Raw genomic sequence first — 27,734 nt, 5'->3', positions numbered from 1 at the left:
CCTCACCTCCCTGTGCCACTGGAAGAACTGGCTTGGCTAAGTGACGTTAGGCAAAAGATGCTAGGGGCTAAGGGCACCGCAGAGAGGGGGGAAAAACACAGAGCTCTCACTCCTCTTCTATTTCTATACAGCAGGAAATAACAAGGCAGCAGTCAGCATGTCATCCTGTGTCAATCACGCTGTCCAGCTCTGTAGCACCCACTCTGTAAGTAACATTACACGTCACCTATTATTCAATCATAGTTGCAAGACCTGGGGGTGAGGATCAGGAGGAAAATAGCAAACGCCAGTGGTGAGACGCCTCCATGCTTCTGTGCAATTTAAGCAGTGCAGACCTGGAGCAAATGGACAGTAATACTTTTATATTTACTCATTCCACACTTTTATCTGAAGGGACACACAAGTGAGAATAACAAAGCTTCAGTGCACTTCCTTGCTACAAGTTCTTAGTACTACATCTATTAATCAAGTGCAAGGAGACTTGGTAAAGATTGAACAAAAAGTACATATTGGTGTGTTAGGGGTGTTTTATTTAATTTTTCACACAATGATCATGACACCTTCCACTTATATTCACAGTTTGCTATTTATTTCCAATCACTGTGTAGTGTGCAACTACAAGAAGGAGAAAATATGAGGGCAGTGCTGCCAACTCTGTCATGAGGTTTCACTATCGAGTACTTCATCCTCCCTGTAGACAATCTTTGCTCTGGCTGAGTGGAGGAACAGGCTCAACCAGATCATACTGCAGCAGGAATACTGCTAATGCTAACCGTCTATATTTAAAATGTCAGTTTCAGTTTAAAATGCAGAAGCTGTTAGTAAACAGATACTGACGGCCACAGATATGTACAGATAATATATAATGCTATACAATACCAGGCATTATATATTTCCAATATATTAAAAAAAGAAAACAAGGGACGCTGTGACTTGCATTTGTGATAAGTTACTAAAGCACTTTTTCCCTTTGGTCTCCCTTCAAAAATCCCGCCACATCACACAGCAGACTCGTCCCAAAACAACAACATGACACTTTGCCGACCCGCACTCCCTCCCTCCTGACAGAGAGAAAGGGAAAAAAAAGATGACAGCAGCTTTAGATCTGACATCAAACGCCGGCGAGAGAGTGAGAAAGAGAGAGGGGGAGAGAAAAAAATGGTTACATCTCTGCCGTGACAGCTTGCTGGAAGAGCCTGGCAAGCGCCGAGCAATTTCTCTCTCCTTCCCTCTCCCTCTCTCCCCCGTCCATCTATCCATCCAAGCCTCTCTCCATCTCTGTCTCTCTCTCATCAAAACTTGCCGCCGATTAGGATCTCTGCGAGCCATGCGCTTTGGATGGGATGTGAAAACACACGGAGCACCCAAGGGGTAAAACGCCAGGATTAAAGTGGTGAGGGAATATGGGGTGATAGTGGTTGTGGTTCAAATAGATCGGCCCCCGCGACTGCAGTGGCTCCTCTCCTCGCCTTGCTCTCTCGCTCCGGATTCACACACTGATACATCAAGGCCATTTCTCATTATAGCACGAGGGGGAAAAAAGCTTTCATGATGCTGCTTTAGATGGAAAGACAGAGAGGGAAAAGGAGCAGGGGGGTAAAGAGTGTGGGAGAATGAAAATGAAAGAAAAAAGGAGGAATGCCAAGATAAAGCAGATGACATACTATTAGTAGTATGTACGCAAAAAAAAAGATAGAGAATGTGTGTGTGTGTGTGTGTGTGTGTGTGTGTGTGTGTGTGTGTGTGTGTGTGTGTGTGTGTGTGTGTGTGTGTGCGTGTGTGTGTGCGTGTGTGTGTGCATGAGAAAGTGGAGTAATGGGAGTCACTTGGAAAACTGACATTTAAATCAGCCACTGATTTGAAACAAAGCAAAGTGAAGCATCAGTGTGTGTTGAAACAACGAGGACGACCAGTGCTCACACACATTTAAAGTCCCAGTGCTTGGGAAACATTATGGCTTCATTTGAGTTCATAAATGAAGTCAGTTTTTTCTTGCAGTTTACCCCCCCCCCCCCCCACAAAACTCCTGAGGCTGTTCCAAAGTATCTGGTAAATTAAACGGCACACACCTCAAGCGGTGCCAATATTTGCGACTTTTGCAAAATGTCTATTTATTCTATTCTTGGAGCTGGAAGGGGAGAAATGATAGAGAGCAAAAAGCGATTCGTTTAGCCAAAAAAATTGGAGCGGCCCACTTCTCTCTCCCCTCATAGATCAGCCTGGCCTCACAATTTCTTCTCAATTACTCCTCCAGTCAACCTGCTTAACGATTTTTAGCTCACTCAAATGCCAAGAGGCAGCGCATGTGGGCTTGCGTGGAATGTCTGTGTCCGTGCATATGCTTTGCTGTGCACGTGGGAGTATGTGTGAGAGAGTGCATGATGCTGAGACCATGGGCTCATGCGTGTGGCCTCTTTTGCCTCCTGCATGGGCGGTAGTCAAAACACAGACATGAGCTCTGAAATGAGCAGTCAGATCCGTGTCATCCCGAGGGACGGGAGACAAGGAGGCGGGTCACGCGATGAGCGGAGACATTTGATTGGACAGAGAGGCGTACAAAGGAACATTGAATGGCGAGCCTTGAATTCGGGAGGTGAAGGAATGAAACGCAATCGAATGTTTGTACGTGGTTTGAAAATGTGTTTTGGCGCCTGCTGCTTTAATTTTGTGCTTTAAGGCTCATGCGTAATCCTGCATTCAACCTTATGTGTCACATCGAGCTCATTGGTAGTCTGAACTGTCTTTCACTCACCGGCAGACTGGAGGGGCGGTCCTGGGAGACACCATCTTCGTTGTTGGCCTTCCCAGAATTCACTGGAGCAGGACCCCTGGTGCTGTAGCTCTCCTGCTGGGCCTCCTACAAAGAAAGACAGAGAGAGAGAAAAACACTCTGAGTCTATGATCAATAAATAAAGACAGAAGAGAGACTACACTTTGCAGACTCTTCCAATATGTAGGTAATAAAATAACATAAAAGCAGTATAAACATATAACATGTCCACTAACTGTGAACTTAAAGGGAAGGTTTGTCGGTTCCCTGGGTTGTATTGAGGCCTCGACCTGCTGGGTCATGGTAAGACAAGTTATCTGGGAGTAGCCGTGCTTCGTGTCATGTGATCTTCTATTAGCAGCTGCAGTCGTCTGTCTGCATAAGGCTTGATTTTTGTTCGAATGAAGATGACTTTGTAGGTCAGAAATTTGCATCAAAAACCCCACAGACACACACATTTACATACATAAACACACACATTGATACAGTATTTGCAGACTGAAAATCATGCGAACACACGCACACCCATCAACACGCCATAACTGCCAATTCATTTCAACCAAATCCCGGCCTAACCACCCACTAATCCTCAAAACATACACACACACACATACATACAAACACACACCGATACACACACTCACTTCTATTGTTCAATCTAAGTCATTTTCTTTCCCTCTGTAATCACAAGCCTATCTAGTGTAAACCAATTTTCTCCCCATTGTCGGAGGTGTTGCCCTCTCCCTCCCTCCGTATCTCTCCCTCCTTCCCCCTCTCCCTCTTCTTTTCATTCACCACGGAGGTCGTTCCTCCATCATGTTAAGCGTCGGCAGCACAATGGCAACTTGTTAAAGAGCTCTGAGTGGAAGGATTAGTGATAACTGATCGGCGAGACGCGGCGAGAGATCACACGCAAGTGCTTGCACACACAACCAGACACAACATACACACCGCCGCTGCCGCTGCACATTTACGTGCCGTGCACACGCAGACAGGGTGTCCTCAGGTTCTTACTTTCAAAATCCATTTTTTCCCCACAGTTTGATTTCTTATCAGTTGTGTGATTATACTGTAGTAGGTGGGCAATATTCCTGTCAGCTGGGTGATATAATTTTATAGCTGGAGATTATCCTTCTCAGCCAGAGCTGTATCGTGTGAAATGGATCTATTATTAGAGCATTAAATGTGTCATAATTTGTGCATTGAGGCTGAATGATACCAATTCCCTACTTTTGTAGGTTCTTTAGGAAATCTAATCTTAAGTTAATTTCTCACATACATGCAGTGTCTGCAAAGTTAGTTTGCATGCAGTTTGAAAAGCTGCGCACACACAGATAAAAAGTTAATGTATTCACTCATCCATTATTAAGAAAATCTAATGTAATGACCTTAAATGCCCCAGAGAAGTCCCTTCAAATCCACATTTCAATTATTAGCCAATTAAATCACTGAAGCTCTAATTTAAAAAAATTCTGAATAAAAAAAAAAACCTACTGCTTCCTAAAATGTCAGTGTCCAGTTTATTCTCTGTAGGAATTTCCTGGACACTTAGTCAAAATAACATTTTTGGTGGTCAGTGTCCTTGTGCTCCATCCACTCTTAAATCCTGTGTGGAAGTAAGATCCCATGTTCATGTTCCAGTGGTTTCATATGTTTCAGGATGATTACATTTTGTCAATAAGCCTTCTGCTCAGTAAATTTAGCAAAAGAAATATCATAATCTTAATTAAGAAAATCTTGCTTGAAATATGGAGCAAAACATGGTGCAGAAAAAAAAAAGCTTAAGTGTTAGCAATGAAGTATGAAGCAATGACCACATGTAGACTGCTCGGTTTTCCAGGAATTTAAAGTAACAGAAAAAAATTATCATTTATCCCTGTGATTTTATCTTTGTTGTCACACAGATACATCTTCTAATGGAAAATATGTGAATTACATGATATTTGTCTCAGTAATTTAATGTAATGTAGCAAAAACAAGGAGATGACTGAGTACCTACAGTAATAACAATCAATTTAAATCTGTGCACGTAGGAAGTTAGACAGCACTAATTCCTTAGAGGAACCTTAGAGTAACACTTGCAGGTATATTCAATAATATTTGTGATTGTTTTAATATACGAGTCTCTGTGTGTGAGACTGAACTCTTGTTGTGATGTGTACATGTTTTCTCTCTCAGGTCTCTGTTGTGAAAGAGATCTTGATCTCATTTTGACATCCTGAATAAATGAAGCTCAACAAACTCATTTTGGATTTTTTCATTTGAAATAATAATAAAAAAGGAAAATATTTTTTTTCTTTTTTTTTTCAAATAACTGGAACATGAGGCGATAATCTTGTCACAATAGCTTCCTTATAATAGTCATATATAACCTAAAACCAAAAAAGCAGCATCACCCCCCCCTATAACCACATCTACAAGCCAGAGGGGATCCTGCCCCGTTCACCCAGATGGGGTTCGATCACTGGATCCCCAATCACCCCGTAAGTGGGTGGGTGCTCGGGGACAAGACAGGACCGCAGCAAAGAATGGAGGTGTTATTTTAAAAACAAAGCCATGCTAGTTTCCTCGTCAGGGCCCGGGGCGCACGCTGTATTTATGTGCACAGCCCCCCCTGTGTTTATCACTGGGAGCCTGGATGCACGCCAAACGTCAGGCTTTTATTACATGGTCGGACGTGTTTCGTTTGAAGCAGGAACCCGACTTCGACACAGATACACCTCTGCAGGTAAATAGAGGAAGGAGGAGGGGGTGTGAGGAATAGAGGAAAAGGAAAAGAGAAAAGATGTGCAGTGGACAGGTGTTTCTCACATACACGCACACACGCACGCACACACACAAGTGACAGTTCGGTTTGGAAAAAAAAACAGACAGACAGTTGCTCGCAGAGTGAATTGAGAACAGAAGAGTGGCTGCTGACCCAAGTCCAATATTTATTCAGGCATATGAGAGTGCAGTGTGTGTGTGTCTCTGTGTGTGTGTGAGTGTGAATGTATGTGTGTACTCGAGGGGATTTCCGTTTTAAGTGGGTCAAAGTGAGGTTAGCCTCATACTACTGTTTACACTCACGTTCTTACATCATCACTGTCAACTGTAATATGGACAGGGAAGGTGAGGGAGGGGAGGGAGGGAGGCCGAGGCTGGCAGGAGGGGAAGGGAGGGGAGGGGAGGGGAGGAAAGGCTTGCAGGCCAAGAGAGAAGTGCAGCTATGAGGTTAGATGCAGAAGAGATAGAAAGGGAGAGAAATGAAGGAGGGAGAGAAGCAGAGGGAGAGAGGGAGAGAACCGGCGGTGAAAAAAAAGAGGAGAAAAAGCAAAGCACACGAGAACATCAGAGGCAAATGAAGGAGTGCTGCGAGTGCATCCTTTCATTTGAGTTTTTTCCAGTCCATTGTCTCAAAATCCCATTTCCCAGCTAATTTAGAAGCTTCTAAAATACACTCCACTCCATACCTTAAGCCTTAGGCCACAGCTAATCCTGTCTTCACACGCACACACTCCCGTACGCGCACACAGAGACATGCTCATTCATCCTCCATGCTTTTCAAAAGACTTCATCTTGGCATAGTAGAAACGAATGAAGGATATTGAAGGCAAGTGTTTGAAGTACATCAGGGAATGCAGGAATCAAACTGTGAGTTAAATGCTATTAGACAGCTGTGTGGAGAGGCAGTGTAATATTAGATTTGATTGAATAGATGACTGCTGAATGTGGTGTAATATATAGAGCCGGAGAGGTTTTATGCAGACGTAAATCAATATTGTAGCACCACGTTAATCCCAGCCACTCCGGAACAGGAGTCGGCGGGGAAGTGTGAAATGTTGGGAGAGGCAGAGACGTGTGGATGTTACACGCGAAGGCGACTGTTTGGAACATGAGGCTCGCGCGCACCTGCTTCCAAAAGTACTCAATCCGGCTTGAAATTGAATCTTTTGTATTGTGTCGGTGTGAAGTTGGACTCGCAGAGGAGAAATTTTCTTTCCTTCAAAGCGGAGGTCAAAGGTCAGCCTGTGATGCAGAGCAGCGCCTCCTACAGTCAGTGTGGCAGGTTAAGGATGTCTAAGCCACGGTGCTACTTCAACTAGTATTTCCAGCCACAGACACACAAGCAAAACTGACGCTTTTTCTTGATTTTTTTTTTTTTTTTGGACTCACACTTAGTTTAAGAAGATCGTCCTGGGCCTTGATCGTCCTGGGCCTTTCTTGGTCTAACGCACTCCACGCGTATTCAAGCAGGGGCCGAGGTGAAACGGCGCCTCGCTCTGCTTGTACAAGTTTGACTGCCTGTCTCAGAAAATCAGCATCCAAACTGGCATGAGAGAGAAAGCCAGCACATTTGATGCCGCCACTTGACACAACAGAAAACAGCCAGAGCAAAATTCACAGCCATTACGCTAAGCTGGTTTTGGCTGACATCTGTCTCCATCTCCTTTTTTTTTCTGTTTTTTAAACACTGAGGAGAAAAGATGTGGATTACCTCAAACTGTACTTCAGCATTATTTATTTCAATTTTAACATGCTTGCTTTTTAATCCTGTTTTCCGCTGCTATTGTTTGCTCTGGGCTATCTTGCTTTTATAAAAATTTCATATGCAGATGTCAGTTTTTTTCCCACACAGCCACAATACAGTAGGTGTCCTGCTTGATTCTTATTGGCTGTCAATTTATGAAGTCAGATGAAGCAACTTCAACTCACATTGTTTCTTTTCTATCTTCTTTTCCTCTTCATTATATAAACATTTATTATTGCTTTTTTTTCTCTCCAGCTTTCTCTCTCTCTCTCTCTCCTCAGTCTTAACTGCTCCCTCACTCTCCATCACTGCTCCTTCCTAACTCTCATTTTCTTCCTCTCTGTCCCCATTAATCTCTGGCTTTCTCTACACCCCTCGCATCCATCCCTCCCACTCCCCATCTCGTTCACTTTATCCATCACTCTCTCCATCCACCTCTCCCACCTCCCTTCTCTCCATCTCCATCCCTCTCTCCGTCCTGCTCCTCTTCATCAATACCACCTCCACCCCTTTATCCCCCCGTCCCTCCCTGTCTCCAGCCGCTCTGCTCATGACTACCAAATGAATTAGTCATCCCCCTTTTTTTCCCCTGCACCTTGGCAGATGCACATCTCCACAAAATCTGACGCTAATGCCATTAATATTCATTAAAAATTAAGCTTAATTGCGTGTCTTTAGGAGAGAGCCCCCACCCTCACACACACACACACACACACACACACACACACACTCCCTAACTATAACAGACTTGCACACTCGCACACCAGTGCATTTGGCCAACACCTCCTGCCACATTACTCCAAGGACAGAGAGCCTCTGATGTCCACAGAGCACAATGCTGAGAAGCACAAACAGGCTCACATATACTGGGTCAGCCACTGGGGAGAGACACGGTGATGGAGGGGTCAGGCTGAGGTAGAAAAGCGAGGTATTCTGTTTACACGGGCGCCGTCTTCATTTCTTTATTTATGTGCAAACCTGTGTATACCCTGCTCGCTGCCAGTAATTACTGTTGAAGGCAGTATTTTTAACTTTCATTTGGCCGAGCTGTTAAAGAACGACCGGCCTTTAAAGAGGTAGGAAAAACACACACACACACACACACACACACACACACACACACACACACACACACACACACAGACATGTTCAAAAAGCTTCTATGCATCAGAGAGAGGCACTGATGATGATGATGATGATGATGATGATGATGATGATGATGACGATGATGATGGTGGTGGTGGTGGCTGTGGTGGCTGTGGTGGAGGGGGGGTGGGCGGGTGGAGGGGGCAGGACATCCATATTCAACACCCGGCGCTCACACATGCACCGGTTCAGACTTGCAGATATGCACACATGCTCACACCAATCAGACTGACTGAAGCGTAATTGAAGCAACAATCAGCAGAGAGAGCGAGAGCTGCGCCGTGTTCTGAGAAATGTGACAAATCAACATTTGGTTATGATATGCTCGTCTTCCGTGTTTTCTTGACACTTACATCTTTTGATCCATTGCGGAATATTTGGAAAACACTGCAGATACATTCTGATTACTTCAGATGTGCCGTAAACATCATTTAAAAGGGAGACCTACTTTCCTTCAAACCGTGTGCTGCTTAGACTCCATGTAAATCAGGGTACAACCTATTATTATCATCACGGGAAAGGTGACCATTAGAATGGAAATAGCTGCTGTATGTGCATATGTGAGAATGCCTGTGTGTGTATGCCTACATATCGGTTAGCTGTGTGTGTGTGTGTGTGTGTGTGTGTGTGTGTGTGTGTGTGTGTGTGTGTGTGTGTGTGTCCAGCCTATCTTAATAGGCCCATTTGTAGCAGGGCCTGTTCTAGTGCCGTGTCCTTCAGATTGGATTCTATCTCAGCAATCCCCCTGACCTTTAGCACAAAGAGACTACAAGAGAGGACCAGAGCTCTGTCACAGGACACACACAGACACACACACACACACAGCCACAAGCAAGCACTCGTTCTTGCCTGTATAAACAGAGGCGAATACACACACGCAAACACAACACAACACACACATGCAGACACGGGGAGAAATGCACATGCACACCCACACCAGTGCAGTGTTGTGTGCAGGCTGTCCCTCAGGGATGATGTCAGATGTAGCTAACGGTGTAAGCTGCAGATGCCGTTGCCAAGGCTTTCATTCTCATTCCTCTACACAGGCTAATCAAATAACAGCCCGTCTTTGTACCGTCTTCACTTCACACACTCTTTGCAAGTCCCCGTCACCACCCACCCCCCATCCGCCCATTCACTTCAATTGCTTTGGCTCGCATTTAAGAGGACATCCACCCAAACTGGTGTACACCCACATGACTTTTGCTGAAGCATGGAGGAACAATAGTGGTGTGTTGGCGAGCTTGACTTTGACTGTGACATTTTTTTTTTTTTTTTTTTTTTGGTGTTTTCTCTTTCTCTCTGTCTGTGAAGTCTGTATCCAGGAACAAATGTAGCGGCATTTCCTAACAAATGGCAGCTAAATGAGGCCCCTAGGGTGCTGTGCCGCTAACTACCGGCCCCCTTTTTTTCTGAGCCATTATGATTGTCCTAACCGTTCCAAAAACACCTCTCCCGTTCTCGTTCATTTGCATTTGAATTGCAGCTCGGCTGTACAAAAACAAACATAAATCAAAAAGGGGGGGGAGAGAAGAAGAAGAAAAAAAAAACAATGGCAGATTCTGGTCGAGCAATTAGCGAATGTCAGTCAATGTGGAGGTAAAAAAAAAAAAAAAGAAACACTAAATTAAAAACATTGTCTCACACACACACAGACACACACTATGAAACACAAAAAAACCTAGCTGACATATACAGTATATACATATTTTTATCGTTTAGTTTTTGCACGAAAACTCATCAAGCTTAAGTGCTCGTCAGTAGCGGCCAATCGGAGCACGGCAGGCCCAGGGTTGCCGTGGCGATACGCAGGGACATTTAGAGGACTCCGATAAACTCTGCCATTTAAAAGGTTATGACAATTAACGCGGCTCTCTGCAAATTACCACTGCCAGACCTTTACCCACGGACGTCTCTCTCTCCCTCTTATCACCCCGCACCCAGCCTCTCTCTCTCTCTCTCTCCTCTCCCTCGCTCTCTCACCATATGCCCTCCATTTCCTCAGCCTGTCCTCTCTCCATCCCTCGCTCCCTCCTTCTTTCTGTCCACCCCCTTCCAGCCAGCAGCACTTTTATTATCCTGTTAATTAACAGAGTTCTTCACTTAATATTCAAATGGTGACCAATTAATGACATTGAACTTTGGGCGCCCCTCCCACCCACCTTCCCCTCTGCTCTCACTGCATCCCATTCACTCTCTCTCACTCTCTCTCTTTCTTCATGCACCCTTTTTCCTGGCTCTCATTTCCTCTGTCTCGTCCCCTCAGCCTCCTCACCATCGCCAAGGTGAGCTCCCATTTCCGCGTGAGTGAAAATGTGTGTGTGTGGAGGGGGGGGGGCACGGTGATTGAGGCAGCAGAGCAAGTATATGGCGAGGGGGTAATAAAGCCAGGGGGGCAGGCAGCAGAAAGGCTCCACGGCCTTTTAATTAACCTGGTGTGATTAAAAGCAGGGGTGGCGGAGGGTGGGGGGCGAGGGCCTGCTGGTGCAGCCGGTCAGACGTGGAGGGGTGACGGGCAGGAAGCAGGAAATGACACACAGTACAGAGCCCAGGTGATGAATGTAAACTGAAAGCAGGTAAAAATAGAGCAATAATAGAAAACATTCTTCAGTTTGGAAACTGCAGCAATAATCTCACCACAAAGTCAATTTAGTCTATTTCTAGAGCTTTCAATCACATCACATTAAAAATGAAATTCCCGCGTTAACTTTTGAGCCAACATTGAAGAATGGGTCTTTGGGTGGAAAAGTGCTCCAACAACTGGGCAGAATCCATCAGCTGAAGCTGTGACACAAGCTAAACCACCAGGTCAACCACTAAGTGGAACTTGTGGTGAGACTGGTTTGTCAAAATAAATTTCCTTTATGAAAATATCCGACAAACTACGCAGATTTTAATCCATTGTGCACAATATGTACAAATCATAAAAACTAATACACATTGGAGATACACATTTAAACTGTGAATTTCCAAATAATGATTTTCAATTATCACTCGAAGGATTAAATGTGTCCTTAGAGGCTGTGACCATGTTACTGCTTCTTACAGTACAAAAACATTGACATTTCAAATGTGTGACTGTCTGAAAAGAGAACAAGGCTAAAAACAGGGTTCTTTTTTAATATTGTTGAAAAATGAAACATTGATGGCACATATTATATAGATATGAATTTTACAGAACCCTTGACAGAAACCAAATGGTGGTTTCCATTAAAACTCCAAATGTGTCTTATAAAAGTGCACAGGTTCTGTCTCATAAAAACAAAACATTATTCAAAATGCAACCTGTCAGCCTTAGAGTGGTCCTTTCATTTTGTTTTGTTTTTCTTAGACCACATGGTGGATGTGTGTTGTGTTCATGAGCATCACTGAGCAGCATCTAAACCAATGAATCACCTTCCTTCCATTCAGGTCCCTGTAAAATGAGCTTGTCTCCTCCAATCAGCGGCGAGCTCCTCTATGCCCCAGCACTGCTCCCCTGAGCGTACTCCCAGACAGGAAGAGGAAATAGTTAAGGCCAATAGAGGAAACGACCAGTGGGATCAGTTTCACAGAGGAGAGTGGATTGGTGGTTTTTACTGTGGGGAGTAAATGTCACAGGGAATGACTTCCTCCTTCAAAGACTAGCAGTCAAATCCCGACAAGTCCTCCACTCACTCAAACAGCACTCAACAGCATATTCACCGTACAGTTTATATTATACTAAATGGCGAGGTCATATTCTGTTACATGTCATCTCTCTCTAAACATAAATTTAACACAAGGATTAAATAGTGGCTGCTTCATGAAACAGTCGATCAAAGCCAATACCATGTTCTCACAACATTATGAGTTTAAGTCTGGCAGCTGGCCAATGTTGCATTTCACCTCTTCTCTCTCTCTCTCACCCCCTTCAGTCTACCCTGTCACACTCCAGTGTATACTACCCAATAAAGCAAACACGCCATAAAAAATTATCTCCAAATTCTTCAAATTACTGCTCTCTCATTTCCGTTTTTATGAGGTAGAAAGTATTAGACAGTAACAAAATATCACGCACTTCATCTGTTGTGCATCAGCTGTGATACGGCCACCAAGACGAGGAAAGGCCACTGATTTTCTCCTTTTAAGTGAGTCGTCTCACGTTGTGATTGAAGCCAACAATCAGACCACAAACATTAATGTTGTGATATTTATAGGGTCTGTTAAGAACATAGAACATACTTCCAAATATGACCCCTTTAAATCAGTTTTTTATTCCTCACAGTGCAGATTTTGTTTTTATAGTTTTTAACTGCAGAGAGCCCTGATTGAACATCAGCTGGTGGAAAATGACATGCTCATATAAAAAATAAGTAAGTGGATGAGGCCAAAAAGCCATCTCAATCAATTAAGTTAAAGTATATGTCATAGTGTTTCTGAGAGCTACAACTCATCAATTTATAAATATCTAGTGTTCTCAAACACCCACAGCACTCACTCAAACACACCAGCAAACCACCCACATTAATTTTTTTCAAACCTACTTCTTCCCTGATGCGATATATTTTTTTTTATTTTTTTTTTATATCATCAGCCTTTTCATCGCATCAGCCTTGATGTCTTAGAAATGTCTTTTTAGCCTGCTCTGCTCCTCGCAATCAGATGAGGTCACAGAAGTGCAATAGACTCAAAGAAAGGCGGCATTTTCACTTCGATTTGTGACAAAACCAACTAATAGCGGTCGGTTGCAGAGCAAATTCTGTGTCAAAGGCAGCTGGAATGGTTCCATCAACTGGAGGATGTCCTCTAGCTAGGGTTAATGGGAGTGGAGTGGGGGGAAAGGGCCTACGGAGAGCGCCGGAAGAACAAAATAAAGAACTTTTCAGCTTGGATTTCTCAGAGTAATGCAGGGTCAAAAAACAGGGGTCAAAACCACAATAACGTCCTAATCTGGCGTGCGCCCGCAATTGTGTGTACGTGTGTGCGTGTAATCCGTTCCGTGCGGCTCACATCATGTCTCATTTCAGCCCAGAATCACAGACAAAGGTCACCGTTTGACCTTTTCACAGCTCAGAATTGCTGCAGCACACTCGGCTGATTAGTGTACACACAGACGCACGCAGACACACACTTACAAAAACTGATAGAAAGACGCACACTCGCTTAGAACAGAAAAATGAAAGCAATACAGCCCTGAGCAGAAAACACACCAAATCTTCTATTTGTAATCTTGGCCAACTGCACTGTGTAAGTACAATTTCCAAACATGTTTACTCTTGGATCCAAAATCAAAGACAGAGACCTAGTTTCTTTGTTATTTAAATTTATTCTGGTATTTCTTGATATTCTTTTCCTCTCTAAATTGCTCTCTCACTCAATCAATTGATAATTAACTTTGTCTTAATGCCATCGCAGAGGCTGGTTTTGTTATGTGTAAAATGTCATGCTTGTTTTTTTGTTTTTTTTTAAATGATCAATGTTGCGTAATTTGAGTAATTACTTGAAAATAAGCTGCTGAAATCAAGTGAGTGCTTGAGCCTGCCCCCCCCACCCCCCACCCCCCCCACCCCCACGTTTTAAATGGTGCAGCCGAGACTCAGAGTGCAAAGTACACTCATATTATCCTAAAGCTGCCCTTTTGTATCAAGACGACTAGCCATTACCAGCTATACATTTCCATTTAAACACAGTCTATATATCAAGCCTGTTAAGTTTCGGATGAATTGAACTACTGGTTAGACAACCGGTCCTTTAACTGCACTTGTTCATTAAAAGCTGGGTTTCCTGTTAAAGCTCATTTCCCACTCCGAGCCAGAATGTAGAAATGTAATATAAATGTGAAAAGTACGGGAGCTGGTGGCTTATTAGCAGATGGAAAAGAGTGGATTTAGTTGGGTCTGTGCTCTGATGGTGAGCAGACAGGAACCAGGAGGTGTCTGCATATTGCCTGCTGTGTTCCTAGGACATAAATGCTATACGGCTCTATAACACATAGGAAGGATTTCTTGATTATAGGTGAAACCAGCGGGACGCAGCGTTGATGCAGTTGCTGCTGAAGGTCTCGTGGCTTTTATGCAGCGTTAACAAGCATGTGTGCTGATTGAACCGTTTTCTCTTAAAGTAGCATGCATGCATAACAATGACAAACAGAAGGAAATCATCTCACTGGTCACCACAGCGGTTGGCATGGCAACCAATAAGGGACCTATCAGCACAGGTGGATCAGGGGGCTTTGGGCCAATCAGAGTGCTCGGGGCTGACCTACCTGGTGTATAAATGTCAGCGAGGGTCAATTGCAGCCACATCATCAGCGATGATGAAAACACACCATTGCTGTCACAAAATGTCAACGTGGCCGTGGATCTCAGCCTCTACCCGTCAGAGCAAATAATGTTTGTTCAGTCAGATGCATGGGCTGTGTGTGTGAGCATGTTAAGTAAGTGCTTTTTTTTCCAGTGCGAGACGAAAGGCACGCTGGCTGAAATATTCCTTCAGTATGAGAATTATTGTTAAGACTAACGATTCCCTTTTTTTGACAACTGGCTTTTGTGCTCACGGTGGCTTTTTCCTGGGCTATTTGTCTTGGTATGCTCAGTATTCAAGGCTGTCTAAAGGACGGTTTAACTACATCTCTTTAAATCATAGTCTAACTATCTGCAACACATAAAACTACACTGCTGCCAAATGGCATCAACTTGTGCAGATGCTAAATAAGTGTACGCACATTTGTGAACAATAATGGCCAATTCAGTGTCAGGTTTTATAAAAAAAAAAAAAGATTGTGGTGGTGCTGTTAAATGCTGCAAAAAAGCGTCTTTAGCAAGGGAAGCAGGTAGCATGTTCTTCTCAAATGTCCCAATCTGTGCTGTGTACAGTTCCATCCTGTTCAGCCCTCTGTTTAGGAGCTGTCAGTGTGGATACTGGCTGCTGTTTATTTGATCATTCTGCTCTGCACTGAGCTTTCACTTCTGCAAAACTAGCAATAACACTATAATTCCTGGATTTTACAAGGTTAGACCACAGAAAACACACCATTTTAAGGCCTTTAATAGATAAAATAATCTGATGAAGGTCTGTGCCTACTCATAAAAACTATGTCCTTTTTCAAAATATTAAATAGTTGTAGGCCTAGTTGTGATATTATTAATACATTAAGTATTCTTCAATTCTAAATCAAATCTGAAAACTTATATTTACTTAGGATAATGTACACATAATACATACATACTTTTTTATTTATGAAAACATAGCATAACTAATAAAAAAGTAGTATTTCCTCTGCTCCACTTTACACTTTACACTTCTCTTGTTAGGGTTAGGTTTCAATTGGACATGGACGAATATGGCCTATATTGAATACCTGAAATATCCCCGATACTGATCTTGCTGAATGGCTCAGGGCAGCCCCACTTCACTCATCTGATTCCCACTGTCTTCTCCTTTCCCTCCCTGTTATATCTGATCTGTCCCTTCCTGTCCTGTTCTGCTCTAATCTCTCCCGTCTCGTCCTGTTCCCTCTCCTGCTCCGTTTTGTTCTGCTCTGTTCTGATCCAGGGCAGGGCTGTTAGCCAGAGTCACTCCAAGCAGCCTGAGAAATCCCTCCGGCTGCAGAGCGGATGGGAAACACATGGGCAGCCTTCACTTAAAACTCAAAAACAAACCGCTCGAACACAGTTTCCCGTTGGAAAACTACAGATCATCATGCTGAAACTTGGCAGGACAACTCTCGATCCATATCTGCGGAACAGGCCCTTCGTTGTGCTGAGGATTGGGTTGGAAATGTACAATATGTGCTTTTACAATAGGACTATCCAGCGGTCTGTGTGTGTGTGTGTGTGTGTGTGTGTGTGTGTGTGTGTGTGTGTGTGTGTGAAAGAGGGAGAGAATATGAAAATACCGAAAGACAGAAAGTAAGATTTACCTAAAATGCCTCACATGAATAATGCAAGTGAATAATACGACCCACAGACCAGCCGTACTGGACCACAGACACACTATCATTTACACACAAACACACACACTCACCATTTATCCCTTAAGATGCTCTCTGCAGCCTCTCCACTACTGAAATATTAATACAACCCATGGAAAAAGAATTGAATTGAATCCTTTTGCTACTGATATGTCAAATTTTATTCTCCATGTTGGATCTGATAAATGACACCTGCATGGCTATGTAACCTATTCATATTTATAGTGAGTTATGGCAACAACTCCCATCTTAGCTCACTGCATGTGAAGGGGTCTTTAGGCTTGGACCTTGTCCAGTTGGTTTCCACACAACAAGCAGCCCAGTGTGTGTGGGGCCTGAGTTTGACAAGTGTTTTTGTAATGTAGGCCTAGCTGTTGTAGTGGTGGTTGTGTATGTAGCTGTAGCTGTTGTAGTGGTGGTTGTGTATGTAGCTGTAGCTGTTGTAGTGGTGGTTGTGTATGTAGCTGTAGCTGTTGTAGTGGTGGTTGTGTATGTAGCTGTTGTAGTGGTGGTTGTGTAGCTGTAGCTGTTGTAGTGGTGGTTGTGTAGCTGTAGCTGTTGTAGTGGTGGTTGTGTATGTAGCTGTAGCCGTTGTAGTGGTGGTTGTGTATGTAGCTGTAGCTGTTGTAGTGGTGGTTGTGTAGCTGTAGCTGTTGTAGTGGTGGTTGTGTAGCTGTAGCTGTTGTAGTGGTGGTTGTGTATGTAGCTGTAGCTGTTGTAGTGGTGGTTGTGTAGCTGTACCTGTTGTAGTGGTGGTTGTGTATGTAGCTGTAGCCGTTGTAGTGGTGGTTGTGTAGCTGTAGCTGTTGTAGTGGTGGTTGTGTATGTAGCTGTAGCTGTTGTAGTGGTGGCTGTGTATGTAGCTGTAGCCGTTGTAGTGGTGGTTGTGTAGCTGTAGCTGTTGTAGTGGTGGTTGTGTAGCTGTACCTGTTGTAGTGGTGGTTGTGTATGTAGCTGTAGCTGTTGTAGTGGTGGTTGTGTAGCTGTAGCCGTTGTAGTGGTGGCTGTGTATGTAGCTGTAGCTGTTGTAGTGGTGGCTGTGTATGTAGCTGTACCTGTTGTAGTGGTGGTTGTGTAGCTGTAGCTGTTGTAGTGGTGGTTGTGTAGCTGTAGCCGTTGTAGTGGTGGTTGTGTAGCTGTGGCTGTTGTAGTGGTGGTTGTGTAGCTGTAGCTGTTGTAGTGGTGGTTGTGTAGCTGTAGCCGTTGTAGTGGTGGTTGTGTAGCTGTGGCTGTTGTAGTGGTGGTTGTGTAGCTGTAGCTGTTGTAGTGGTGGTTGTGTAGCTGTACCTGTTGTAGTGGTGGTTGTGTATGTAGCTGTAGCTGTTGTAGTGGTGGTTGTGTAGCTGTAGCTGTTGTAGTGGTGGTTGTGTAGCTGTACCTGTTGTAGTGGTGGTTGTGTATGTAGCTGTAGCCGTTGTAGTGGTGGTTGTGTAGCTGTAGCTGTTGTAGTGGTGGTTGTGTAGCTGTAGCTGTAGTAGTGGTGGTTGTGTAGCTGTAGCTGTTGTAGTGGTGGTTGTGTAGCTGTAGCTGTTGTAGTGGTGGTTGTGTAGCTGTGGCTGTTGTAGTGGCGGTTGTGTAGCTGTAGCTGTTGTAGTGGTGGTTGTGTAGCTGTAGCTGTAGTAGTGGTGGTTGTGTAGCTGTAGCTGTTGTAGTGGTGGTTGTGTAGCTGTAGCTGTAGTAGTGGTGGTTGTGTAGCTGTAGCTGTAGTAGTGGTGGTTGTGTAGCTGTGGCTGTTGTAGTGGTGGTTGTGTAGCTGTAGCTGTTGTAGTGGTGGTTGTGTAGCTGTAGCTGTTGTAGTGGTGGTTGTGTAGCTGTAGCTGTTGTAGTGGTGGTTGTGTAGCTGTAGCTGTTGTAGTGGTGGTTGTGTATGTACCTGTTGTGGCGATGGTTGTGTATGTACCTGTTGTGGTGGTGGTTGTGTATGTAGCTGTAGTAGTGGTGGTTGTGTAGCTGTAGCTGTAGTAGTGGTGGTTGTGTAGCTGTAGCTGTTGTAGTGGTGGTTGTGTAGCTGTAGCTGTTGTAGTGGTGGTTGTGTAGCTGTAGCTGTTGTAGTGGTGGTTGTGTATGTAGCTGTACCTGTTGTGGCGATGGTTGTGTATGTAGCTGTAGTTGTTGTAGTGGTGGTTGTGTAGCTGTAGCTGTTGTAGTGGTGGTTGTGTAGCTGTAGCTGTTGTAGTGGTGGTTGTGTAGCTGTAGCTGTTGTAGTGGTGGTTGTGTATGTAGCTGTAGCTGTTGTGGTGGTTGTGTATGTAGCTGTAGCTGTTGTAGTGGTGGTTGTGTATGTACCTGTTGTGGCAATGGTTGTGTATGTAGCTGTACCTGTTGTAGTGGTGGTTGTGTAGCTGTAGCTGTTGTAGTGGTGGTTGTGTAGCTGTAGCTGTTGTAGTGGTGGTTGTGTAGCTGTAGCTGTTGTAGTGGTGGTTGTGTATGTACCTGTTGTGGCGATGGTTGTGTATGTACCTGTTGTGGTGGTGGTTGTGTATGTACCTGTTGTGGTGGTGGTTGTGTATACTGTTGTGGCGATGGTTGTGTATACTGTTGTGGCGATGGTTGTGTATGTAGCTGTACCTGTTGTGGCGGTGGTCGCGGCTGAAGGTAGGGACTCTGTGTCGGGCCTGGGGGGGTCTGCTGAGGGGGGCTGAAGTACGGTGGGGTTCCCTGCTGCCCTGTCTGCTGCTGCTGCTGCTGCTGCTGCTGCTGCTGGCTGTAGCCCCCCATCCCCTGCTGGCCGTACGGCGCCACCTGCTGAAACAACCAATCACACGTTGGTTAGAGGGGAGATAGAAAGGTCAGGGCTGAGGCAGAGGCAAAACTTCCACTTTGTATTTAAAGCACTGGAGAGAGGCTGTTAGGTACAATTAGCAGGCCGCCGCAGCAGGTGCCAGGTGACACACTGGAACAGCCAATCACATAAAAGCAAGACAGTCTTCTGACCTAAAAATCCTCTCAGAATGATTGGAAAATAAAAACAAAAACATCCCACATGAGTCTACAGAACCTGGCCTCTATCCATTTTCCAATTCATCTGTTTGTCCCTCAGCTAAAAAGCTCTTAATTTAGCTCAGACCAGGCTGACACCAGTCTCCCAGCAGTCCTCTGCCTAATGAACTCACACTGCAGAAAACCTCTAACTTTATGTCCTCTGGCTTGCCAAATGCATCCTCCTCTCAACATTATCTCCATGTCGGTCAGCTCACAGATGGGATGAGGTGTGTTGGATATTACTGCAGGCCAGTCCCAGGCCGTAACCTTAATGAGGGACACATGGATGAGCTGGGGCATTCCAGAGCAGTGCATTTAAAAAAAACGTACTCTCGAGGCCGAAGCCACGCCAAGTGCCGGTGCTGCATTATACAGTGGTTGTGAGAGAGAATGCGAACAGGGAGTGCATGTAACAAGCTGGCACCAATACAAATGTAGTCTTAATCCCTCCTTGTCGTTTGTTATGGCTACAGACAGCGCCAGGTGCTCCTCACTCCTCTAAGGATTTCCTATCGAGGCTGGGGTTTTCTCATTCATGCCGCCTCGCATGCACACACACAAACACACAAACATACACAAAAGCCAAGTACAGACTATTAAACAACATTTACGACCGCTGGCGAAGCAATATGACAGCACTTTTCTTGTAATATTTTTTGCCCATCATGTCATACTGCTTTTTTTATTCAGTGACGGCCAACAAGCGCTGCCACAAACTCATTAAATGTGCACACAAGCTGTAATTTTGGGGCACGCGCAAACCTCACAATCCACCTCCAGCTTTTTGCCCTGAGCTCTGAATGGTGAAATGTCCCTTTAAATCTTTTTTTGGCAGGCTTGGCAAAGTAAAAGTCTCCCAAACTGAGAGTGATTTATATCTCAAATGATGGTGTTACAGGGGAATCCGACGTGACGTAACTACTACACTACGGCCTTGTCAGATCAAAAGCAAAGAGCACACATCCAGAGTTGTAGCTTTACTGTGACTGTTAAGAGTGAGAAAACCCACTCATAAAAGCCTTGTTGAAACTGTTGGCTGGAGTAAAATACAGTGAAATCTGATCTGGCTGCAGAGGACCAGTGGAGATTAATACATTTGAAATAGTTTTGAAGTGTAACTTCCTTTGAGTGGATGAAAAAAGAAAAAAAGAAATCTTCTCTTGAAAATGGGTGAAGCTTTTTGACTCTGAATAGAGATGATTGGACAATGTAGAATACTTTTCACTTCAATGGAAATTTGATTAGAAAGGACAGGTCTGTGTGGTGTGTGTGTGTGCGTATGTGTGTGTGAGAGAGACGGAGAGTGTGTCATTAGGCCGATGAGACAGACAGACAGGGCGAGATCAGTCTAGCTGGCAGAGAGGTTAATAGCATGGTCCTGCTCATGCCAACAGCACCACTGGATTCATTACTGCCAGCCAGTGCATATACACACACACACTCACACACACACCCACGCACACAGACATATTACACACATACCCATACTCAAATGAATGCACATGAATTCAAGTTGTCTGTGTACAGGGATTTGTTAGAGTAAGATAGACAAACAATTGCTCTCCTTCTCTATCTCACTCACACACACACACACACACACACACTAACGTCATTAGATGTGGATCAAAGCCACAGCGATAAAACAGAAGCAACTCTATCCAGTGATCAGTGATGACAGGCTGGTGTAACACACTGGGTCTCAACTGGAACACTACTGTTCTGGGATTGGTAAGGATTAGGTCGCCATGGAGATCGAGACCAGACAACCGTGGGTGGGTTCCTTTCTCAGACAAACACAATGACGGGCAGACAGATAGATATGGGAAGACAGTGACAGACAGACAGAGGGACAGATAGATGTAGGCAGAGAGAACGACAAAACACATAAAAAGCGTTAACAGAGAATTGCTCTTTTCAGTTTCTTTCCCCCCCTTTGAAAATCCTCCTGGTGCTTTAAATATCTCTGAAAAGCTAATGTATAAATAATAAACTACACTAGTTTCCGTTGTCTTTAAAATTGTCAATTTGAGTTGCTGAGATTTCATATGCAAAAACACACCGGGGATGTAACCAAGGAGAGGCCTGAACACACTGATGTTGTGATCGTTGTGTCTCTTTGCTCTCTACCAGGATGAAGTGACTGACTCCAAGTGTCTGTGTGTGTTTCTGCTGTAATGTCATGTCACATGATTCCTATTTCCTGGATTTTCAACAATGTTAATGTAACTCTTGCCCACTGATGTACATATTTACTGTCAGATGGCTGTAAAAGATCTACAAAAGTCTGTTTATTTACACTTGAGTGCTACATAGCCGTCACTCGAGCACTTATCAGAGTTTATATTTCCAGCTGCCTATAAGGACTTTCTATATGAAAAAAATGTCCCCTGGAGAATGTCAGTTTTCTGTGTATTCAAGAATAGGGACTGACAGATATGCAAGCATGTAGGCAGGCAATCAGGTAAGCAAGCAGAGCGACAGACACCGAGACAAACAAAGGGGGAAACTGAAATACCGCCAGTCAGTCAGTCAATAAGCACAGAGACGGCAGGTAGACTGGAGGTCTAACAAGTAGCAACCTGTCACAGTGGCTTTGGGAGGGAAGAGAGAGTCATTCAAATGCAGCTTCTGTTTGATCGCTGGGGCCGACTGTATGAATGTACTGTACCAACTGAGTACACAGCGGCTCACTGAAACCTGATTCTCTTTGACTGGGAATATGCTTAGTAATAAACAGACTTGCTGTGCTGTTGCGTATACCAATAAAAATAACTGCTGGAAGTAGAAAATAAGACCATTTTCTGGCTTTTTCCTTCCACTCAGGTGTGTGGAAGCAGACAAAATAACAGTGTGATTTATCCAGAGTGTCTTGGCAGGCACACAGTGTCAAATAAATGTCTGTAATGAAATGACAACAGATGTGAAGTGCTGTAGGGAGAAATGACACAGAATAGACGTCCTGCGAAGCAAATAATTCACCATAAACTGCAGAAACAGTGTGATGAAAACAAAAGCCTTGGCGGCATATTAAGATACAAAGACACAAACACGTACACAAACACAGAGAAGAACTCAATCAAAAATCTATCAAAACAAGAGTTTTATGAAAAGGCAGCCAATATCCTCCTGCTCTGCAAATGGAGGCAATAAACAGCCATGCAAACCCTCATCCAAGGAAGCGCTGTGCGAGTGTGCGTGTATGAACACACGTGTGTGTGCGCCTTAAATCAGCCGTTTAAAAACCTTGCACGGAACAAGGCACCGCTTGTAATTCAATTGGGCCAATGAGCAATGGACAGGAATTTTCATAATTCTGTCGAGGTGGCGATACGGCTGGCTGGCGACCGGGACCACAGGTTGCCCCCTTTTTTTGAGTGACAGATGGGCTCAGCCAACCAGAGCGCTAAGCAGAGCCACCACCCTGACCCTTAAACACGCACACTGACAGGCATGGCAGACACACGCAGACACTGTATCAGAATTAACAACACAGGAGCGCCAGCTTAAAAATTAAAGGAAAGAGAGAGAGAAAGATTTCTATTTTAAAAAAAAGAGGAAGTCAGGTCAGCTGACAAAGAGTGAAACGACATTTTAAAAAAAAGAAGCTTGATCCAGACATGTGAAGAGATACAGAGACACTGTGAAGGAAGATGTTTAGAGAGGCAGATATGGAGAGATAGGCAGGAGCGAGATAGAAGATGGGTGTTACAGCCTGAAATACTTAAAGGGGATGGATAAAGCGATGTTTCACATGATAAAGACAGAGACAGATAAAGACGGTGATTCAGGCAGTGAGATATGTGGAGAGAGATGCTGCACAGACAAGTGTGAAAGGGAAGCAGAGGAAGGAAGGAAGGAAGGAAGGAAGGAAGGAAGGAAGGAAGGAAGGAAGGAAGGAAGGAAGGAAGGAAGGAAGGAAGGAAGGAAGGAAGGAAGGAAGGAGAGCCTTGAAGAAGAAGTAGAGGTACAGTATGTGAAATAACAATGAAGACGAATGGCGAGAGGGAAAGAATGTGAAGGAGTTTCAGTAGATCGAACATTTCTTTTACACATCTACCTGCTCAGATTGACATCAGGATCACCAGTATAGAATAATACTCCACATACTATAAAAGAGTTCTGCCATTTGATACTCTCATTTACTAGTCCACAAAAAATAAACACATACAAGCACACTTTATGTCTCACATACTCAAACATTATTGAAAAAGCTCAGCTCTGGTGTCTTTGCCAGAACTGAAAAAATAAATAAATAAATAAAATAAAATCACACTATTATTGTAGCAGATGACTTGACACCCTTGATCCATACAGATAGAACTGACACAAAATGCTGTAAATAATGATAATAACAAATACTCAACCATCTCTGCAATAACTGGATGGCACACTGATGACAAGAAATGACAGAATATACTGTTTACACTATGTATAGTAAAGCGGTTGATGAATACCACACATTTTGCTTGGCTAACATTAGCAAGCATTACGCTAAGAGCTCAATGTCATCGATTCAAACTGATTATATATAATCCTGTCCAAGTTTCATTAATTCATTCGGCTCCAACCTAAACATATCTCAGTTTTAATTCATTGCTGTGACCTCATTATTCAAAGACTGGTATTTATCAAGAACTTGTTATAGTGAGTTATAGGTGAGTTTTTCTTAATGGCAGCCATTTCTCTTTCTGAGTACTTTAAAAAAATAAATAAATCTCTTCTAAGTCTCCTGTAACAGCCTTCTGGCTATTCTGAGGTTTTACAATGATCCAGTTTACTTCTGTAGGATGTTCTGGTGTTATATCATTATAGCATACTGTACACTGTTTAGCTGTAGGCTTAGCTACTGGACCTACTGACAGGATTTCACAGTCACGTGGGTTAATTGCAGCATCACTGGAAGGATGGTTGTTGTATGCAAACACTGGCTATATTAAAATAATTGTAAACAGGGAGCAAATTGAAACAGAGGAATTCTTCACATCCGGGCTCAGTTAGTGAATCCAAAAGCAAACTTAAAGGCAGATAATCAAAGGAAGTTTCAGCAGGCAGGCGCAGCAGGGAGAGATCGCAGTGTTGACAGATCTGTCAGTCAAAAGAATGAATAAGTATACCAGTATCAAAATAACTGTGGCAGTCGCCTCTTCTATTTCTCTACAGCCTATTTGCCATAAGTGCCTGAAAAATTTACATTATACAGATGACATTTTTCAGTTGACCTTCATCGTTCCTTTTCCTCTTGCTCTCTCTCTTATCATGCAAAAAAAGAGAAAAAAGAAAGAAAACACTCCTACGTCTCTTGGCGACTACACAGTGATGTATGATGATCACACTAAAAAAAGGTGAAACGCTCATTCAACAGCGACATGTATTTCCAAATTCATTTTTTTATGATTAAATTATTTTTTCAATGAATGATGAGAATAGTTTCCTGCAGAATATATAAAAACTGGACAGAGAAAATTGTTTTTTTTAAAAGATTGGATTTTTTTTATTATTATGAATAAAATATTTAAAAACTTGTTTTTAATTTTTGTTTCAGTTTTATTGTTTCTGATATGAGCTGTTCATTCGTCCAAGGATTGTTGTTTTGTTTTTTTTTATCGATAGCTGATGGGGTAATTGTTTTAACTGTCTGAGGTTTGGTTTGTCTTTCAACTGGTTGTTGCAGCCTGTGGCTCTAGTTGTGATAAAGATGGTGAAATTTCACGTTGCGAACATGATGCCTGATGCCGATCTATAACCAAAACATTGCATCTCTGATAAACTCAGTGACAATATTGTGTGGGAATTCTACTTTTTCTTTTGTGTGAATGTTCCTGCACATCTACTGTATCAACACAGAAAAAGAGTCTCTACCTTTGACTGGCTGCTGAAGTCTGTTTCTGGTAATATGAACATCACCTCTCCCATTACTGCACCATGAAAAGTTGACATCTAAAACACGTTAGTTCTTTTAAATCCAAGCTGAGCTGACAAGAGGTTATCATCACACACAGGACCAAAACAAATCAACCTGCTTCTTCGGCTCGGTGTGGCGATAGGATCAGCTGCCACGAGATGTGAACACCAGAGCTGCTTTGTGAATTGCAGGCGGAGGTGTGACCCTTAATGAAATGCGAGGCATTGGAGGGAAGGATCAGCATCAATAGTCTCATGATTAAACATTAGGGAAAAGAAGAAGGGATGCATCACCGTACTCGTCATCGCCCTCGTATACCCCCCACCCCCTCAAGGTGACGGTGCTCTCCATCGCGCAGTAACCCTCTTTGATAACTCTTTCCCTCGCTCCTCCCCCTCCTCGTACGTCGGGAGGCCCTTGACACCTCAGGAATGAGCTGCCCTTGGAGGAGTGAGAGAAAGAGTGAGGGATGGGGGGGGGGGTGATATTATGGCCTCTCAATCGTGTAATCCCAGTAACCTGAACCCAGACACTGCACATCAGGATGAAAAATATAAAAATAAAGCCACACAATCACATTGAGGCAACAAAGAAAACACGAGCTGCGGATGATTTGCAGGTACCTTTCTTTTCTTTTTTTTTGTATGAAGCATGGTGAACCTCATATACTGCAGGTTTTTTATTCCCAAATGAAAACACAAGCCGGTCTATTCAAAGATTGTGACTTATCGACCCGGTGATAACATCAACATCTCACTGACGGCGAGTGAAAGCAAACAGATAGTGTAGCCATCAACTGATAGACACAGGCGTGTGTTTCTTTTTTTTTCTTTCTATATTTTCATCTCAGATCCCTTTCTGAAGACTGCCAAACGCTGCTCTCTGCCCCCGTCTGTCTTTCTTTATTTTTCCCTCTCTCTAATTCTCTGTTTCTGCTCACATCTATTGAGGGAGAGAGAGAAAAAAAGGAGGGAAAAAAAGAGAGAGAGAGGCTGCTCGTAGCAGGCGTTTTATTGCTGGCTGGCTGCAACTAGCAGTGGCTGTGTTGTTCCAGGCAGAGCCGTAATGGAGACATTTGGAGAGGCAGAGCAGGGCAGGTTAATGCTCTCTGTAATGTGTGTGTGAACAGCGTTTTATTTTTTTAATTTTTTTTTTTTCTCTTCGCAAGAGGCTCTGGGCCCTGTGCCACTGGCTCCAAATGTTTTTCCCCTACTAAACTCCTGACCCCAATCTGGGGCCAAGAAAGACAGAAGAGAGAGAGAGAGGGGGGGGGTTTGAGAAAAAGAGAGAGAAAGGAAAAAAAATCTAATCTGAATGAGACTGATAGTGAAGGAGTTATAACAGACTCTCCCGAAGAGAGAGACCGTTAAATAGATCATTGATCACTTGAAATACCTTAATATCTTAATACTGAATTTCTCAGCGTTTATACTGGAGATTGAGGGGGGGAAAGGCTACCTAACACTAATCTAACTCAGACTATGTTCAGTTTGATATTAGATAGAATTGCAAAGAGGAGAAGGAGGGAAAAAAAACAGCTTGTGACACATGTAAACATCACAATTCAGCACAAAATAGCCCCAAAGATCAATCATTTCAGCGCACAGCGGCTCGGCTCATTTTTCAACGCTCGCTGTGATGACAGGCTCGAACTTGTGTAGGAGTCATGTCAATTACATTTGAACAGAGAGGAGGGGAGGGAGAGGGGAGGGTGGGGGCTTCCAGTCGAAACAAGCTTGTTCACCATTAGCGGTCGACATCGACACTGGAAGATTATACTCGTACTTTACACCCCCCCCACCCCACCCCACCTCCTGCTGCGAGGCTGTCTTTGTCGGATGCTGCTGACGCTCTGAGGCGCCGCCGTGTTAAATAACAGTGACACGATGGATCGCTAAGTTCCTCCGGGTCAGCGCCGATGCCGAGCGGTTGCGTCGGAGGTGAATCAGGTGTTGGCGGTGTCGGGATGACGGGGTAAGAGGTTTACAGGCAGGTAGGCATATGTTGCCCGTGACACTACTGAACGCTGACACGCTCGCACGCCGCGGCTTCTTCTGAGTCAACGTCTCGTGAGTAAAAGCTCTGCTTCCTCCCAGCTGTTCTGCATCTGCCCGTGACCTCTGACCTTGGAGGCGGGAGCACAACTACAACAGAACTTCACTTCACGTCAAACTGGGAATCAAATCAACATGATTAAAGTTTGCTCTACTTCAAGTTAAATATTTATAATTACCTAATATTTATTCATCACAGCTTGATGGGAATTTAATCTTGTTTCACTCAGATAAGGGAAAACACAGGAGCAAGCACACATGTGCAATCTCTAAACAAGAAACACACACACACACTTCCAACTTGCTGCACTGACTCAAAAGATCTAGAAACTTGCCTGAAAATAAGAAATGTTTTACAGTAGAGTTAAATATTGAACACATTCCCTCTCTGACTCCTTTCTCTTTCTCTGCTCCTCTGAGGAAAACAAGCAGTTACC

At 43.8% G+C, this 27,734-nt stretch overlaps 1 protein-coding gene across 6 annotated transcripts in view; it reads right to left on the bottom strand.

The window, feature by feature from the left end:
* LOC146964100 (AT-rich interactive domain-containing protein 1B-like) overlaps positions 1–27,734 on the bottom strand; it is a 207,650-nt gene that overhangs the window by 121,042 nt on the left and 58,874 nt on the right. For 5 of the 6 annotated variants that reach the window (XM_085767925.1, XM_085767919.1, XM_085767920.1 and 2 more), the window contains exons 3-4: positions 18,928–19,104; positions 2,753–2,857 (exon numbers count right to left, since the gene is read on the bottom strand). In XM_085767925.1, coding sequence (XP_085624051.1) covers positions 2,753–2,857; positions 18,928–19,104 — 282 coding nt within the window. The remainder of the gene's footprint in view (positions 1–2,752; positions 2,858–18,927; positions 19,105–27,734) is intronic. The other variant, XM_085767922.1, reaches the window with a different exon arrangement.

Source organism: Trachurus japonicus, chromosome 22 (genome assembly GCF_045865225.1).
Source record: "Trachurus japonicus isolate A0001 chromosome 22, Traja_1.0".
In the NCBI taxonomy this organism is placed as follows: domain Eukaryota; kingdom Metazoa; phylum Chordata; class Actinopteri; order Carangiformes; family Carangidae; genus Trachurus; species Trachurus japonicus.
This window is presented reverse-complemented; position numbering and strand designations above follow the sequence as displayed.